Raw genomic sequence first — 16,270 nt, forward strand, 5'->3', positions numbered from 1 at the left:
TACAATTTATTATTGTCAGACTCACGTCTCCATGAGGAAAAGGCTTTTTGAGTTAAAGGGCTTAACCCACTGCCACAGTGACTCCTTGAGGCATTCTTGAAAGAGACGTTCTGTCAAATTTTGATCAGCTGGTGAGCAAACCTGCAGTTGGGTGTCTGGTCCTTGCACATGAACTGGATTGCTGCTCACCGTTATGAAAGCGTATTTATTCACTGTGGACAGAGCTAGTGATGCAAACAGAAAATAGCTTGCACGTGGCTGCACTCACATGTATGTTCCAGGAAGAGGAAAACCACACGTGTGCATGGGGAATAATCAGAAGGTCACTCACCATTTTCTGAGCCGCCCACTCTGTTTCTCATCCCCCGCTTGACTTTTTTGCCTTTGCTGTTCTTGGAAGCAAAGGTCTCTCTCATCTCACTTCATGGTCTTTCCAATGAAATTTCTCCTCCTTCTCCCCTCCTTCTTTGCCTTCTTCTTTAACACTTACCTTGTAAGAAGAGCTATACGTCCCAGGGACACACATGAGTCAGAAGAAAGTTGAGAGAACTGGGCTGTCAGCCTCTGTGTATTTGAGCAGTTTCCTGCTCAGCATATCTGCAGACTGCTGGCTGGGGACCTCAGCTCCCAGCAGCTGCCTCTCCAATATCAGTCAAAGCCTCAGTGGTTTCCTCTCTGGTCACTTTCATGGCGTGAATTCCATCACCTGGAGGGAGTACACCTAAAATAGCCCTGGCCCTGTACCTTGTGCTAGGGGAAGCCAGCAGCTCCAGTTATGGTCACGTTCTTACCTCCTGGTTCGTTAACTGAAATAGTTTTTCTATGTAAAGTTACTACCAATTCAGAGAAATACCGTTTATTAAAATATTGTCAGTATAATATGAATTGTGCCACTTTGCTGCAGTTCTAGAATTAGGTGCTTCTTCCTGTTTGTGGTATTCAGTTTAGTTCAGTTGCTCAGTCGTGTCCGACTCTGCGACCCCATGAACCGCAGCACAGCCAGGCCTCCCTGTCCATCACCAACTCCCGGAGCCCACCCAGACCCATGTCCATCAAGTTGATGATGCCATCCAGCCATCTCATCCTCTGTCGTCCCCTTCTCCTCCTGCCTTCAATCTTGCCCAGCATCAGGGTCTTTTCCAGTGAGTCAGCTCTTTGCATCAGGTGGGCCAAAGTATTAGAGTTTCAGCTTCAACATCAGTCCTTCCAATCAACACCCAGGACTGATCTCCTTTAGGATGGACTGGTTGGATCTCCTTGCTGTCCAAGGGACTCTCAAGAGTCTTCTCCAACACCACAGTTCAAAAGCATCAATTCTTCGGCACTCAGCTTTCTTTATAGTCCACCTCTGGTTTTGATTTGTGGGATTGCTTTTCTTTTTTCAACAACAGACTTAACTCTAATTTTTATGGTTTTTTTTTTTTCATTGCTTTTCAGTCTTTAAAGAAGCTCAACCATGCCAATGTAGTAAAATTAAAAGAAGTTATCAGGGAAAACGATCATCTTTATTTTATCTTTGAGTACATGAAGGAGAATCTTTACCAGCTCATTAAAGAAAGGTACATATGATGACCACCATATTCTTAGAAATAAATCATATTCTTAGAAATGAATGTTGCAACGTGCATGTGTTTTCTTTCTGCTTTTGTTTATTGTGGGCATGCTGCTTGAGCTTGGCTGTTTAAAGCTGCCAGGAGATGAGGGGCCGCCACCTGCAGTCCTGCTTGGGAGGCCCTGGGATAGCTGGGGAGAAAACTGCTTTCAGAGAAGTCATTATGAATGTCTTAATGGGTGATTCACCCAAACAGACTCCGAGGTTTTGAAGATAACTCTGCAGGTCTCCTTTCCACGGGACAGTATGGGCTGAGTGACTACAGGTGAAAAGTGCAGCGGATTCATTCATTCTGAGCCATCCGTCGGATACTTCCAGGTCCCTTACAGTGCCTGTCTTGCTACAGTGCTCAGGGCTCGCATACTGGGAAGACAAAGAAACAAATAAAAAATTTACCTGCAGTGGTCATTTTGAACTTTAAAAGCGAACCATGTGGAACCTGTTGGGCACATTTTCTTGGTAGCAGGTGAATGCCATTTGGAGCATCCCTCTGAGTAATTTCAGTGAACAAATACCATTTTCATTGTCAGGAATAGCAGTGAAGTTGTATGGCTTGCACAACCAAGGGAAAATGTCACTATCCACTGTGTCTCCTAAGACCTTCATGTGAAAGACCTCAGATTTTCCCCATCAAAAATTTGTTACGCTTTAATTATGGAGAGAGGTGATTTTTTATAAGATATCTTGGAAGGAATTTTTCTAGGTTTATTATTAAATGTTTAATTGTTTCTTCTTTGTAACATAACTGAATATATTTGGTACTTATAAGGTATGCTTTGTTACATGGATAAGCAGTTGCTTTTCTTTGGTCTTTATGATCCAAGGATCTGATCAAATTAGCATGTAAGCAAGTGTTTTCTTATGTTCTTTTGGTTATGCTAAGAATTTGAGGACAGGGAATTTGTTTTGATAAACAAATTTCATAAATTGAGATTTAAAACTTTTCTTCCTCTGCCCCACACAGAAATAAGTTGTTTCCCGAGTCTGCTATAAGAAATATCATGTATCAGATACTGCAAGGACTTGCATTTATTCACAAACACGGTAGGTGATTGGAGTATTGTGCTTTTGAATAACAATGAAATGTTGTCCTCAGGTAGAAGGTGTAGGATGCATCAGTGTCTTTTGTAATTGACTCCCAGAAAAAATTGAAGAGTTGTGAGGCTGATAATGGATTTTGGAATATGTTATCTTCTGTGGCTTGATTTCTGAATTTCCCTCATTATTTATCATTTCTGCATGTTCTTATTCTCTAGGCTTTAACATCAAGCTTGTTAGTTATATGTTGAAGAATTATTCCTGACCATTAACGGGTGTATTAATGAGAAGCCTCATTTAGAATTCAGACAAGCTCCATCCACAGATGATGTTTAACCCCCCTTAACTAGCACTGTTTTGCTATGGTTTCTCATTTTCTTAGTATATTTAATTTCAGCTTGTTCAGAAGGGTGCAAAGTGGTCTAATAAGATTTATGCAATCCAGGAAAATAAAATACACTTAAAATAAGCAAAGAAAAAGCAAAACAAGGCACGGATATAGCCAGGGGCGAGGTTACTCCATGAAATACACGTCAGCAAGTCTTGTTTAAGTAGAAGAAACAGGCTACAGATGTGAGTCTGCGTTTGTTGTCAGACAATGCAGAACATGAAACACGACTTGGAACCTACTTGGTTCCAATTGCAACCTACTTGGTCTCTCAATGTATGAACAGTTCAGTTGCCCAAGAGAAGCAGAGCTATTCCTGATACTGATACCAGAGAGGTTTCTCTCATGGATCTTTACATAACGTTACCCCCACAGTAAACACAGCAATGGGTTACATGAGATAGTTCCAGGTCCTCTCCCTCAACATAGGCCAATTGCATCACCTGATCAGAGAAAATGGTCCTACTGGGGCCCAGTATGACTCACTCTAGGGATGGTCTGGTTAGCCCAGGGAGAGATTTAGAGCATCCAGAGGAGTGGATGGTCACATACCCGTCAGGAAATCCTCTATCTCTGTTGTTCTTAGCTGGGCTTTTGTACCGGACTGAGTAGGATTAGTAATCATTAGTAGGCATTACTAGTCTGGGTTCCTAACTGGCCACAGACCCAACTGAGGTTGGGTTGATACCTTCTTATGAGCACAGATCCTCAGGATGGACATATGTGTCTACCAGGGAAGTAAGGAGTCCCTCAGGAGGCCATTTGGGGTGACTTTGACATCCAGACAGATGGACAAGCTGATATTACACAGGCAGAAATCTGTTCCCTCCCAGTCTAAAGGTATCACTGCCTTTGCAAATATTGCACCAGCAAATGCAATATTACTGATTCATTACCCAATTCATTACCCAACAAGGAAGCTGGGCAGAAGCCCATTGATGTTGTCAGTTCAGATTTGATGCAAATTGGCAGCGAGGGGAAAAGACACTGTGCCACATGGTAAGTCTGGGACCCTTCCCAGTCTTCTCTGTGACCCCTAAGCAGCACCTCACACTTAGAGGTCAAACGCAACAGACAGCAGAGGCTGTTCATCCGTGGAAGCCGTGGGTATGTGCTGAATAATTCAAGAGTGATATGCAAGCCCGTGAACCAATTCTATAAAAACTCTTCAGTAACAGGTATCATCTCTGATTCCACTGACACAGGTTGAAGGAACACTTTTGACACAAGAATTCCCAAGGGATGGTATGAGTTTGCAAAATGCTGAAAACTTCTGGTGTGGTGTCTTACAGACAGATAGGAGGACAAGGAGCACTTACTAGATCTGAGAGTTCAGGAGAAAGAAATGGTGAGAAATCAAAGGGAATCTCCAAAGAGAAAGGTCGACTAGACATGTTCCAATAGGGACCCATCATAGTGTCTCAGTTACCGGGGCTCTTTGCTCAGAGGACTGTGTGGTGGGTCTGTAAGAAAGTTAATATGTGTTGGCTTTCTCTTCCTTTCCTTTTTGTTGCTCTTTGTGAGGCTCGGTTGTTGTCAGGAAGAACTTACGTCCTTTTATTCAGGTCTCTACCAAATCCCATCAAATCAACCCACATATGCTCACACATACATACACCCATATGTGCACACACATGTACACTTGCATCTACATATATACTCTCCCCCAATACCCACCAGGGCACATATATGCACACACACACAATGCATATTCATATCCAGTAATTTAGCATCCATAAATGACTGTGTGAAAACAGCTCTTGGGAACCTTGCATTATCAGTGTCCCTTGCATGCCTTACACACTTGGATTGTACTCGGAAATGGTGCAAGGGAAGGCTCAGTTTATGGTGGTCAGACCTCCTTTGCTCTTCTAATCCCAGCACCATGCTTCTTCCTCAGATTCTCGTGGACACTCTCCCCCAGCTAAGTGCCCGTTCTGGTTTGAGCTTAATGTTATTTCATCCATTGCCTTTTGTGTTTCCTTGCCAGGTTCTCAGGTAGAGAGAACAGATGGTGTCTTTTCCTTTCAAAGAAGAGGAAGAGGTTCCGAGAGGTTTAAAGACCTGCCAAAGGCCCCACTGCCTTAGAGCAGTAGAGTGGAGGCTAGTTCCCATATCTGTGTCCATGTGCCATGCTTCTCTAGAAAAACCTGTCTGTTCTCACAGAGAGCAGAGAATCAGAGGTGAAGAAAGTCGTAATGATGATTAGAAAGTCGTGAACTTCCCCAGGGGTCCTGTGGTAAAGAATCCATCTGCCATGCAGGGGACACAGTTCAATCCCTGACTTGGAAAGATTCCATATGCCGCGGGGCAGCTAAGACCATGTATCTGCTGAGTTGGCTGTCTAGAACCAGTGCTCTGCAACAAGAGAAGTCACCACAGTGAGAAGCCCATGAACCGCAACTACAGAGTAGCCGCTGCCTGCTGCAATTGGAGAAAGCCCGCGCGCAGCAGCGAAGACCCAGTGCAGCCAAAAATAAATAGTAAAATCAATTAATTAATTTTTAAAATTAATTAAAAATAATTGGAGGTGGGATAGATACTTATTTTGCGGGTTCTGTCTCATTTTCATTCATAAAGGATTTTTGAAAACTTTTGAATGGTTTTGTATGGTGTTGACTGAACTTTGGAGCTTTATACTGTTCCTTTCGTCCAGTCATGACGAAATTGAAAGCACTTCACAGGTTTGTTCTGTGAGTTCCAGGCTCTTCCCTGCTGGCTGGTTCTCACTGTGTGAAGGTGCTGTCTGTCCCTGGGAGCAGACTCCTTGGGGAGCAGAGCACAGAGCCGCAGGTGGTTGCCATGGCCATGGCTAATGTCAGTGACTACCTCCTCCTACTGGGAATGAAAACACAGCTCCATTGGTGCTGAGAGCAATGCCAAAGCATATGCACTTTGCAGAAGTTAAATAATGAATGCAAAGTGTGTTTCATCCTTGCCCTGCACTTAAAAATATCCATGCAGGAAATCTGAAGTGCATTAGGTGGCGTAAAGGAAAATGTTTGGCCCAAAGAGGCGGTTCTCTGCTTCGTGTTTCTCCCCTGTCTTGCTGTACATGTATGTCCTTGAGTCAGCCCTTGGCCTTTCTGTGTGTCGCTGTCCCTCCTGGCTTTCTTGATAAAAGCACTGTCGGTTTAAATTCAGTAATATCTGTGAAATTACAACTTCCCCAGTAGGAAGGTGCACTGTAGAAATCCATAGTGTTTAAGTATTCTCTGGTTATTTCCGTGTATTCCTATCAGATTCCTCATGAACATGTGGAGCCTTCTTTGTGGCTTGATGTTTTTCTTGCCCAAGGGTTGTTAGTGAAAAAGAAAGCACAACACATTTTCTGCCAGGATGAAAGAGAAAATCCCTCTGTTATTCGACTGGCATGGGGTACCCTGAAATTAAATTGAAGGTCTGTTCCTGTGTTCTGAAAGCCAAACAGTTTCGAACAGGAAGAGTCTGTGTTAACAGCACTTTGCTGTTTCACGATCTGTGAACAACCCAGCTATAAGGGTTTTCATTGTGAATCAGAAGCACAGAGGAAGACGTGGGCTCATTGTTATAAGCCCGAGTGCACACATCAGCAGACCATGGATTGGGCCAGGAATCAGATCAGAGCTTAGCACCACCTCCTCACAGGTGGTGGTGGTGGAGGCAGGGGGATGGTGCGGCACATCACCAGCTTCATGAACTTTAATTCTTTTTGCAAAAAAATGGAGCTAGGGTGTCTGCCTGCCCCCTTTGCCAGGTTGTCGAGACTATGAAATGAGAGGAGAGGTACTACGAACAATGACAAGCTCCTGCAAGGTGCTGATGTGTCAAGCACTGCACTAAAAGCTCTGCAAAATACTACCATGTGAATCCTGCAAAACAACCCCACAAGGTAGATGCTGTTACATCCCCATTTTATAGGGGGCAACTCATTTGCCAGCCAGTGAACAGAACTGGGATTTGAAATCAGGCAACCCAATCAGTCTGCCTACTTAACTATTACGAAGCATTACCTCTCGTAGTAATAAAATAGTGGTGCTTTGTTAAAATAGAGATGAAAAGTAAGGTACGTGACAAGAGGGCCTTAGACCTTTAATTAACGAATAGAACTCATGAGTTTAAGGTTGATCATAGTTGTTGCTATTACTCAGGCCAGATATTCTACAAACATATTCACAAATGCTTCCTAGTTAAAAAAGGCTTATCCTCAAATACCGTATGACAGATGACATATGTCAACTGACAAATACAGTTTTCATTAGTCATTTTTAAGAGTCTGTTTGCAATTAAACTTTTTCCCTAGCCATTTTTTCTCTGATACTTTATTTGGGGCCTGAAGTTTGATCCTTCAGGATCAAAGGAAAGCTGCTTAGAGGGAGATATGAGGAACCAGAATCTTACCCCTCCTCATTTCATTAGTGCCCACCTTCTCTGTGGAAGTAGGATTAAAGACCAGTTAGCAGGAAAGGATAAAGCTTGACTGATGGGAGCAGTTTGTCGGTGTGTACCGGAGCATGACCTGGGTGGAAGCAAGCTACAGGGTCTGGAGTGCAGGGATGATGCTTGTATCTGAATACAGTTGATGTGATAGGGTGGACTGGACAAGAGAAGATGCAGGATTGTTGAGTGAGTGTTATGGCTGGTGGCAGAGAAGGTGGCAGTGGCACCTGGATGTGGAGGACATTTCAGTGTCAGAGAAATGCCACGTAAGTTTGGAAATAACAGTGTAGCCCAACGAGAAGAGAAAAGGGCAGTCCAAGAGGAGAAACAGGGTTAATCTGGACTTGAAAGGACCAGCCCCACAAATGAAGGTTTTGGCCATCTGGATTGAGAGGGACAGAACAGAGCCAGAAAGTACAAGAGCTCTGACACACTGCTTGGTGGGATTGTGACTCATTCAGCCCTCATCCCCTTGTGACTCACTTTCTCCATCTGTTCGGTAAGAAAATGATGTTTGTGGTCTCTTTTTTTCATGCTTTTGATGCTCTGAGTGTTTAGGAAGAGAAACCATCATCTATAGATCGTATGTTTCAGGGGTCATGAAGGCTTCCTGGGTGCACTGGCAAAAGATCCCATTCTCATAACTGCATGCATATTTACACATTTTTAAGTCAGAGAAAGGGCAGAAAGGACCCAAAGGAAGTACTTTGATGAAAACTGTGAGCCAAGTCTGTTACTCTCTGGGGAAAGATGGATCCAACATAACTACAAGCTACCTGGATATCATATCAAAAGTTTGAGAAAGATGATTTGGGAGAAGAGAAGAGTGGTTTGGGACAGGTTAATATGGGGGTGACACCAGCTGTTGTCCCTCCTGTCAGAGATAGGAATCTGGAGAGGGGCAGCAGGCACATTAGAGATGCAGACATGACCACATGAGCACAGAGGTAGTTGAGGAACAGTCAGCATGTCAGGGATGGCTCTTCTTCCCATAATGTGCTACTTCGAATCCAGCTTCACAGCATTGGTTGTGATCGTAGATGACAAATAACCCCATCAGCAGTACTGACAGAGTTGTATTCCCTGTTTTGGCGACCCATTCAGGTTTAGACTCATGCAGAATGATGTCTGCCAGTGATACTCTCCGCAGGAGGAAGGCATGTGATGCTGATCAGTGGGTGTTTAGGTCTCTCCTGTATGTACCCCTGAAGCCCTGCTGTAGCTGAGACAGGCTTCCCACTTGATGAGTTATCTCTGCCTTTCACAGTGTGGATTACAGATCTACAATGTGCTTTTCACTGGGCAAAGTAATCAGTATTTGACATTTAAACATATTTGCAATACACATCATGATCTCAGATATGATCAGGTCATATTCATAAATCCCTTGTTTCTTAAACAAAAGTTGTAATTGTGTTTCTGCAGCAGTGTAAACTCCTAGTATCCCAGTACCATGTTTTAATGGTTTTAATCTCATATTCTTTCCGCTGACTTGAACAACGTACGCATGGTATTTTTTCCTAGCGTGACAATTTCTTTTTGCCAGGTTATCTCAGCCCATAATGGAGTTTTGGTATTTTAAAAGAAGTTTGTTCTCTTGGGGGAAAAAAAAAAAATTATGAAGACAACTTTAAAGGACTTGACATTTTGAATTCATCAAAGGAAAATGAATGGCCCAAAGGGCTTTGTATTATCATTATCATTGGGATGAATGTACAGAGCCTTCAGTGTCATACCAGACTATCACTGTCATGAAAAGAGCAATACAGCTGCAAAGAGTGATGCAGACACGATCTTGCCTCTGAATTCCTTTTCCGCTTCCTCTGCAGGCTTTTTCCATAGGGACTTAAAGCCAGAGAACCTCCTCTGTATGGGACCCGAACTTGTGAAAATTGCAGACTTTGGATTGGCCCGAGAAATCCGGTCAAGACCTCCATACACAGACTATGTATCTACCAGATGGTGAGTACAATCTTCCTCAAGAGGATTTAATTGGATTTCTTATATTTAAAGACCATGCAGTTATACTGAGGAGAGTATAAATGTCACAAATACTAACTTTCCACTAAGAGCACCATTTGAAAACACCTATGTGTAGGAATGTTGGTATTGTACAAGCTTTAAAAGCTTGTGTTGTAAATAATTTTAGAAGCAAGTTCAACAGGGAACTATATTCAGGATCTTGTAGTAAACTATAATAGAAAAGAATCTGAAAAAGAATGTATATGTATCTGAATCACTTTGCTGTATACCAGAAACAAACACAACATTGTAAATAAACTATACTTAAATAAAAAATATTATAGGAAATCCATTATGCTTTTCTATAATCTAAATATTCTGTATATAGAGCTTCCTAAAGACTGTTTCCTAAAAGAGTTGTGTAAAAGATTTTCCAAAGGCCTGTTGGAAAATCAACTAACTGGCATTATTAAAACTTTCAGACCCTAAGCATTTGATTTAAGCAGTTGGCCATGACCAAGAAGAGCCTACAGATGACGAGCTCTATATTCTCTCTAGCTCGCTCTCTGCCTGCTCTCTCTCACTATTTGTATTTCTCAAAGATGCTGTAGAGAAGAGACCTGTTGAGAAATGCTCAACAGAAAATTCTGTGATACAGAAGAGCCCAGCTTTATGCTGCAGCCACAGCTGTTGGCTTTACAAATTAACACACCACCTTGAACAAGACAGAAAACAGAAATACACAAACGTTCTCCTAGAGAGCTCATTGTGTGTTTAGTTTTCTTCTGGCCATTGGGTGGGAACTAGCTTCTCCTCCTTCCTGCAGGTACCGGGCTCCGGAGGTGCTCCTGCGGTCCACCAGCTACAGCTCGCCCATCGACATCTGGGCTGTGGGCTGCATCATGGCAGAGGTGTACACCCTCCGGCCGCTCTTCCCTGGGGCCAGTGAGATTGATACTATCTTCAAAATCTGCCAAGTACTGGGGACACCCAAAAAGGTAAATGATGTGGGCCAAAGCAGCAGCTTCCCGTGGTCCCGGCCACCTCCCTGGGCAGCACGGGCTCGTTCTGGAATCTTCCTCGCCCTGGTAGTCTTCCACACCGTCCTCCTACCCTGCAGTGGAAAACTTCCTGGCTCCTTCTGCTTTTCTCCCCACGCCTCTCTGCTCCCTTCTGTGATCTCATGGCCACAACTCTTACCCATGCAGAAGTCCCGTAATGTGATCCTTAGCCCTCCTCCGCTCCTTTATAACCCGGTCACAAATTTACACCTACCTCTGGGATGGTCCACCATAGTGAGTAGGGATGTGGTAATGACAAGTCACCCTTCTGTTATGGGCACATGTGCCGGAACATAAAGTCCTATTTCAGCAGTTGGCTGGGGAACACTCTCTATCTTTTCCTTTCAGACTGACTGGCCTGAAGGCTACCAACTGTCAAATGCGATGAACTTCCGCTGGCCCCAGTGTGTGCCCAATAACTTGAAGACCCTCATTCCAAATGCCAGCAGCGAAGCAGTTCAGCTCCTGAGAGACATGCTACAGTGGGATCCCAAGAAACGGCCAACAGCTAGTCAGGTTTCCTTCCATTTTCTTCTGATGCATTCCTCATGAAGTTCGTGTCTAATTGTGAATGATTCCTATATAGATTATGGGAACTATTTTATTAGGTAATATGGGTGAAAAATAGCACTGAATACCACTAATCGTGAACTATATAAGGTGTAAGAATTCAAAATAGTTTGAAACTCTTTATGTCTAAAGCAGTAAAGGTTTAAACAACATAGTTCCTTTGAAAATTGCTGTACAGTTCACATCATATATCAATACTATGTGGAAATGAAAACAGATATATCCACCTGTCTTTGGCAAATGTTTTCAAATATATTCTGAGTTAGGGTGATATGTAACAGTGTGTTTATAAGGCAGTACTGGTTGTTGAAAGGTAGTTTGAAAATATCTTGTAAGATCCATATCACTCATTTTATAGATGACAGAGGAAGAGAGCTAGGAAAATAACTGTAATTAGCATTTTATAGCACTTGACAGTTTGCAGATGCTTTTGTTTGTTTTTATGTGATATTAATCTCATGAAGGCTCCATGAGATAGGTGTTACTGGTTTCATTCTATAAACGAGAAAATTAAATCTCAGAAAGTTTAAGTGATTTGCAAAAAAAAAAAAAAAAAAGGAAGTTAATGTGATTTGCCTTATTAACTCCACCAGTAGCTGGTACAGACAGTGTACCATCAACAACAGTTCTGCCATGTGGCTGACATGCCTTCTGGCTCCTGTTTTTCCAACCTGTCCTCCTTCAGGCCAATTTGACTTAGATTATAAAGCACACCCAAAGGAAGCATGTGGTGCTGTGGACTTCAACCACTCCTGGACCCCCTGCCAGCCTCTGTTTGTGTTGTACCTGGCCCCTTCTCAGCTTGTCTCACTGCTAAATCCATTACCCAGAGGATGAAAAAGCAGACCAATTGTAATCTGAGTCAACGACTTGGCTGAGCAGAAGTGACGGACGAAGTCACTTGAGGACAGGGCCCATGTGATGTTAGAATTTGCAAGAGCTGAGAGCTGACAGTTGGAGGGGATTAAGGTATGGGGGGAAAGCAGCTTTCCAATGGTTCAAAGAAGAAAGAGCCAAGACTCTAGATGGCTCAAGAAGGTTAGAGAGTGCTCAGAAATGCACTTCTGGTGATGAAATTCACAAGTGTGTTCAGGCCACAGAAGGACGCTGTCTGGTGAACCCAGTTTTCTAAAGAATACACAGGGGCTATGAAAATAAAAAGGTTCAGTAACAAGGAACCAAGAGAGAATGTTTACTTTTTAGGAATAGTATCAGAAAAGCTAAAAATACCCCGAATTCAGTTGAGACTTGCAAAAAATACCTGGGACTAAAGAGAAGACTTCCTGAGCTAGATGTCAGAGTCCAGGACCTCTGTGGGAGTGTCCACGTTATCTGTGTCTATATCTACACTTCCTTATCATCATTACAGGTGTTTATGGCTAGGTCCCAGTCACTGAGAAAGGTTATGTTATATTCAGTGACTTCCACTCAAAAAGACTAGGGAATATTTCAGAGAGAATTGCAAACCCCAGCACTTTATGATTTATTCCTTGGTGATGCAGAAAGCACAATTATCTTGATGGACAAGGTTTAACTATAGTATGTTTGACACTTTCGGCATTTTTGATGTTAAAGCAGATGTACCTGCTTATTTTTATTAAAGTATAGCTGATTTACAGTATTGTGTTAATTTCAGGTATACAGCAAAGTGATAGTTTTGCATATTTTTTTCTTAATTCTTTTCCATGACAGGTTGTTACAAGATACTGGAGATAGTTCCCTGTGATACACAGCAAACCCTTGTTGTCTGCTGTATCTTCTTATTTTATATTTGATTTTTCAGAGTCCTCTTAGATCATTATATTGGCTCTCTCCATCTTATTTGTTTTCTTTCTCTGGAATGAAGAAATGGACTTAGAATGGTGAAATACTGTATTTAAGACACCAAGCAAATAAGTTACAAAGCCAGAATATTGGCAGAAGTAGCAAAGGGCACAGCAGTGAACCTGGCTGCTTTACCCAAATAATTTTGAGTGTGGCAACCAGTCCATACATTTTACACTATTTGGGACAAGGAGAATCCCAAGGGGTATGACAGATTCAGGATGCTGTTTTCTAGTTGGTTTGGGCAAGCTACTGCAGCAGACTGGTTAATGTGAAATCTAGCCTGTGACCCTGAAATGTGTCAACCTTCCCAGCCAGATTCTTCTTCTGAAACAGCCTCATGTGTCATTCCAGGCTCTTCGATATCCTTACTTCCAGGTGGGGCATCCCCTGGGCAGCACTGCGCACAGCCTCCAGGAGTCAGGAAAATCTCAGAAGGACGTTCTGGAAAAGGCAGCCGCACCGCCTCACGTAAAGCCAGTCCCTCCTGCCCAGCCCCCAGCCAAGCCACACACACGCATTTCTTCCAGACAGCATCAAGCCAGCCAGCCCCCTCAGCATCTCATGTACCCCTATAAAGCCGAGGCTCCCAGGACGGACCACCTACCAGAGGACAAGCCCAGCCCTTTGCTCTTGCCATCACTCCACCCAAAGCATCCTCAGGCAGTAAGCAGGACAGTTCACTCAGGAGCCCTGTCTGGCTGTTCCTTTGCTGACCCTACTTCTTCTTCTTCTTTTTTTTTTTTTAATAATTTTATGTATTTATTTTGACTGTACTGGGTCTTCATTGCATGTGTGGGCTTTTCTCTGGTTGCAGTGCCTGGGCTTCTCACTGCAGTGGCTTCTCTGTAGAGCACAGTCTCTAGGCGCACGGACTCAGCAGTTGCGGCTCCCAGGCTCTAGAGCACAGGCTCAATAGTTGCGGTGCACGGCTTAGTTGCTCTGTGGCGTGTGGGATCTTCCCAGATCAGAGATCCAACCCATGTCTCCTGCATTGGCAGGTGGATTCTTCATCACTGAGCTACCAGGGAAGGCCCTGACCGTACTTCTTGCGTAATATTTTCTTTTCAGCATAAAAGGTCTAATTATAATAGATTGGCCTTTTTGATATCATGGAATTGTGAAAGGAGCCTTGGCTTTGTAGTTAAAGGTCTAAATTCAGGTTCTGGCTCTCCCTGTGAATTATGGGGGTAGTGTCTCCAGACTGTCCACTTGACCCCAACCCACCTAAAGCAGCAGTGTGTGTTTATAAATTTCCTATTGTAGCTAATTCTGTAGTTAAATAGGATCCAGGTCTGCTGACAAGGCAAATAAGGTATTAATTGCATTGTTTTTCATAAAAGAGCAGGTGATTGGCACTTTAATTACATTCTCTTATATTCTATTTAGGACAGTGTCAATCATGCTAACTCTTTCAGAGATGAGCCCTGGATGAGAATCCAGCTACCTTCCTCGTATGCAAGAAGTACCCTAAATGTCCTTTTTTAAAGCCTTACTTACACAGCTTAGTGTCCCTATTGAGTAGAAACTGATGTAACCTGTGCAGGATAAGTGAGAGAGGTTGGAGACCGTTTCCCACCATTTTCCAATAAGCAGTGCATATTGGGGAAGACTACACCCCAGGACCGTCGTCTACACAACCGAGGAAGTTCAGAATGGGGCTGACTCATGGGTGAGCTTCACTAATGCCAAGTATTGCTTCTCCTCCCCACCCCCTTACCCCCTTGTATACACAGAAAATTCTCACTGGCCTGGAGCACAAAAATGGTGAGATCAAGCCAAAGAGTAGGAGAAGATGGGGTCTCGTTTCCAGGTCAACGAAGGATTCCGATGACTGGGCTGACTTGGATGACTCGGACTTCAGTCCATCCTTCACCAGGATTGACCTGAAAAACAAAAGACAGAGCGATGAGACGCTGTGCAGGCAAGTGTGGGCTCCCATCTGCGCACGGACTGCCTCTGGGTTTCTGAGGTTGTCTTCACATCCCATGCGCTGCCAGCTCGTGCTGACCAGAACCTTCTTTTCCCCGTTCAGATTCGAGAGCATTCTGGACCTGAAGCCCTCAGAGCCCGTGGGCACCGGAAATAGCGCCCCCACCCAGACGTCCTATCCCCGGCGCGACACGCCTACCCTGCGGTCGGCGGCCAAGCAACACTATCTGAAGCACTCTCGGTACCTGCCTGGTAATAACACTTTCTGCCTGTGCTCTGGTCCCTGATGAGAAATCGTGTCCCCGGAATCTCGAGTTTTGCAAAGCTTCTGTTTTGGACGGTGGTGGCACCACCATAGAAATATTTGCTGGGCTTTCCAGGTGCTGCTAGTAGTAAAGAACCCGCTTGCCAGTGCAGGAGATGTAAGAGACACGGGTTCGATCCCTGGAGTGGGGAAGATCCCCTGGAGGAGGGCACAGTCAACCCGGCTTCACTATTCAGGCCTGGAGGATCTCATAGACAGAGGGGCCTGGCAGGCTATAGTCCATAGGGCCACAAAGAGACGGACACGACCGAAGCCACTTAGTACACACAGGCTTTATATTTTCTTTTTCTTTTTGGCTGCACCTCGCTGCATGCGGGATCTTAGTTGCCTGACCAGGGATAGAATCCGTGTCCTCTGCAGTGGAAACTCAGAGTCCTAACCACTAGCCCGCCAGGGAAGTCCCAGGCTTCACATTCTTTTCTTGCCTAAGATGAGAAATTTGGTAGAGGAAATGGGGTCCAGTCCAAGGGAGTGAGGAACCAGGAAGAGCCAGGCAGCTCACCGGGGGTCTCTCCAGCCCTGTATGCTCTCAGGAAGCCAGAAGGGAGCTTAGCCCCCCCATCTGGCTTTATGTACCACAGGGGTTAAGTGAAGACACTCTAGTTGGAGAGTGCCCAAGCGTCTCTCCAGGTTCTCTGTATTCTAAGCATATAGCATCAGCCCACTGTTCATTCACAGATTCATTCCATCGGTCAATCTGTATTGACATCGTTTTGTGCAGGGCGCTGAGAATATGGTGGACAAAACAGCCAACTGGGGCCGCTGGGTTGCCCATCTTCCAGGGTCTCTGTTCATGTCACAGTCTATGCAGTGACTTTAGCCAGCAACCTGTAGACAGTATCCTCATCCTCATATTTTCTAGTGGTGGGAGACAGACCCTAAATAAGTGGGCACACAGTAGTTGCAGATGATGACAGCGGTTGTTAAGGGTGATGTAATGGTGGCAGGAGCTGGACCCCAGAGATTAGGAGGGAGCTCCATGTGCAAAGGGATGTGAGAACAGCATGCCCAGCAGAGGGAACGGCCAGTGCAAAGGCCAGGAGGCAGGAAAGGGCTTGGCTTGTGAGAGCCCGCATAGCCCGATCACTGTCAGAGGTGGAGGATGTATTAGGACATAGGAGGCATCTTTGGGGTCTTGT

General features: G+C 44.2%; 1 protein-coding gene across 3 annotated transcripts in view; it reads left to right on the forward strand.

Moving 5' to 3' along the window:
• CILK1 (ciliogenesis associated kinase 1) overlaps positions 1–16,270 on the forward strand; it is a 30,177-nt gene that overhangs the window by 5,357 nt on the left and 8,550 nt on the right. For 2 of the 3 annotated variants that reach the window (XM_070361445.1, XM_070361447.1), the window contains exons 3-10: positions 1,438–1,559; positions 2,577–2,656; positions 9,287–9,419; positions 10,246–10,417; positions 10,829–10,996; positions 13,229–13,540; positions 14,611–14,798; positions 14,910–15,058. In XM_070361445.1, coding sequence (XP_070217546.1) covers positions 1,438–1,559; positions 2,577–2,656; positions 9,287–9,419; positions 10,246–10,417; positions 10,829–10,996; positions 13,229–13,540; positions 14,611–14,798; positions 14,910–15,058 — 1,324 coding nt within the window. The remainder of the gene's footprint in view (positions 1–1,437; positions 1,560–2,576; positions 2,657–9,286; positions 9,420–10,245; positions 10,418–10,828; positions 10,997–13,228; positions 13,541–14,610; positions 14,799–14,909; positions 15,059–16,270) is intronic. The other variant, XM_070361446.1, reaches the window with a different exon arrangement.

The sequence above is a fragment of the Bos mutus genome, chromosome 23, assembly GCF_027580195.1.
Source record: "Bos mutus isolate GX-2022 chromosome 23, NWIPB_WYAK_1.1, whole genome shotgun sequence".
NCBI classification, from domain to species: Eukaryota; Metazoa; Chordata; class Mammalia; order Artiodactyla; family Bovidae; genus Bos; species Bos mutus.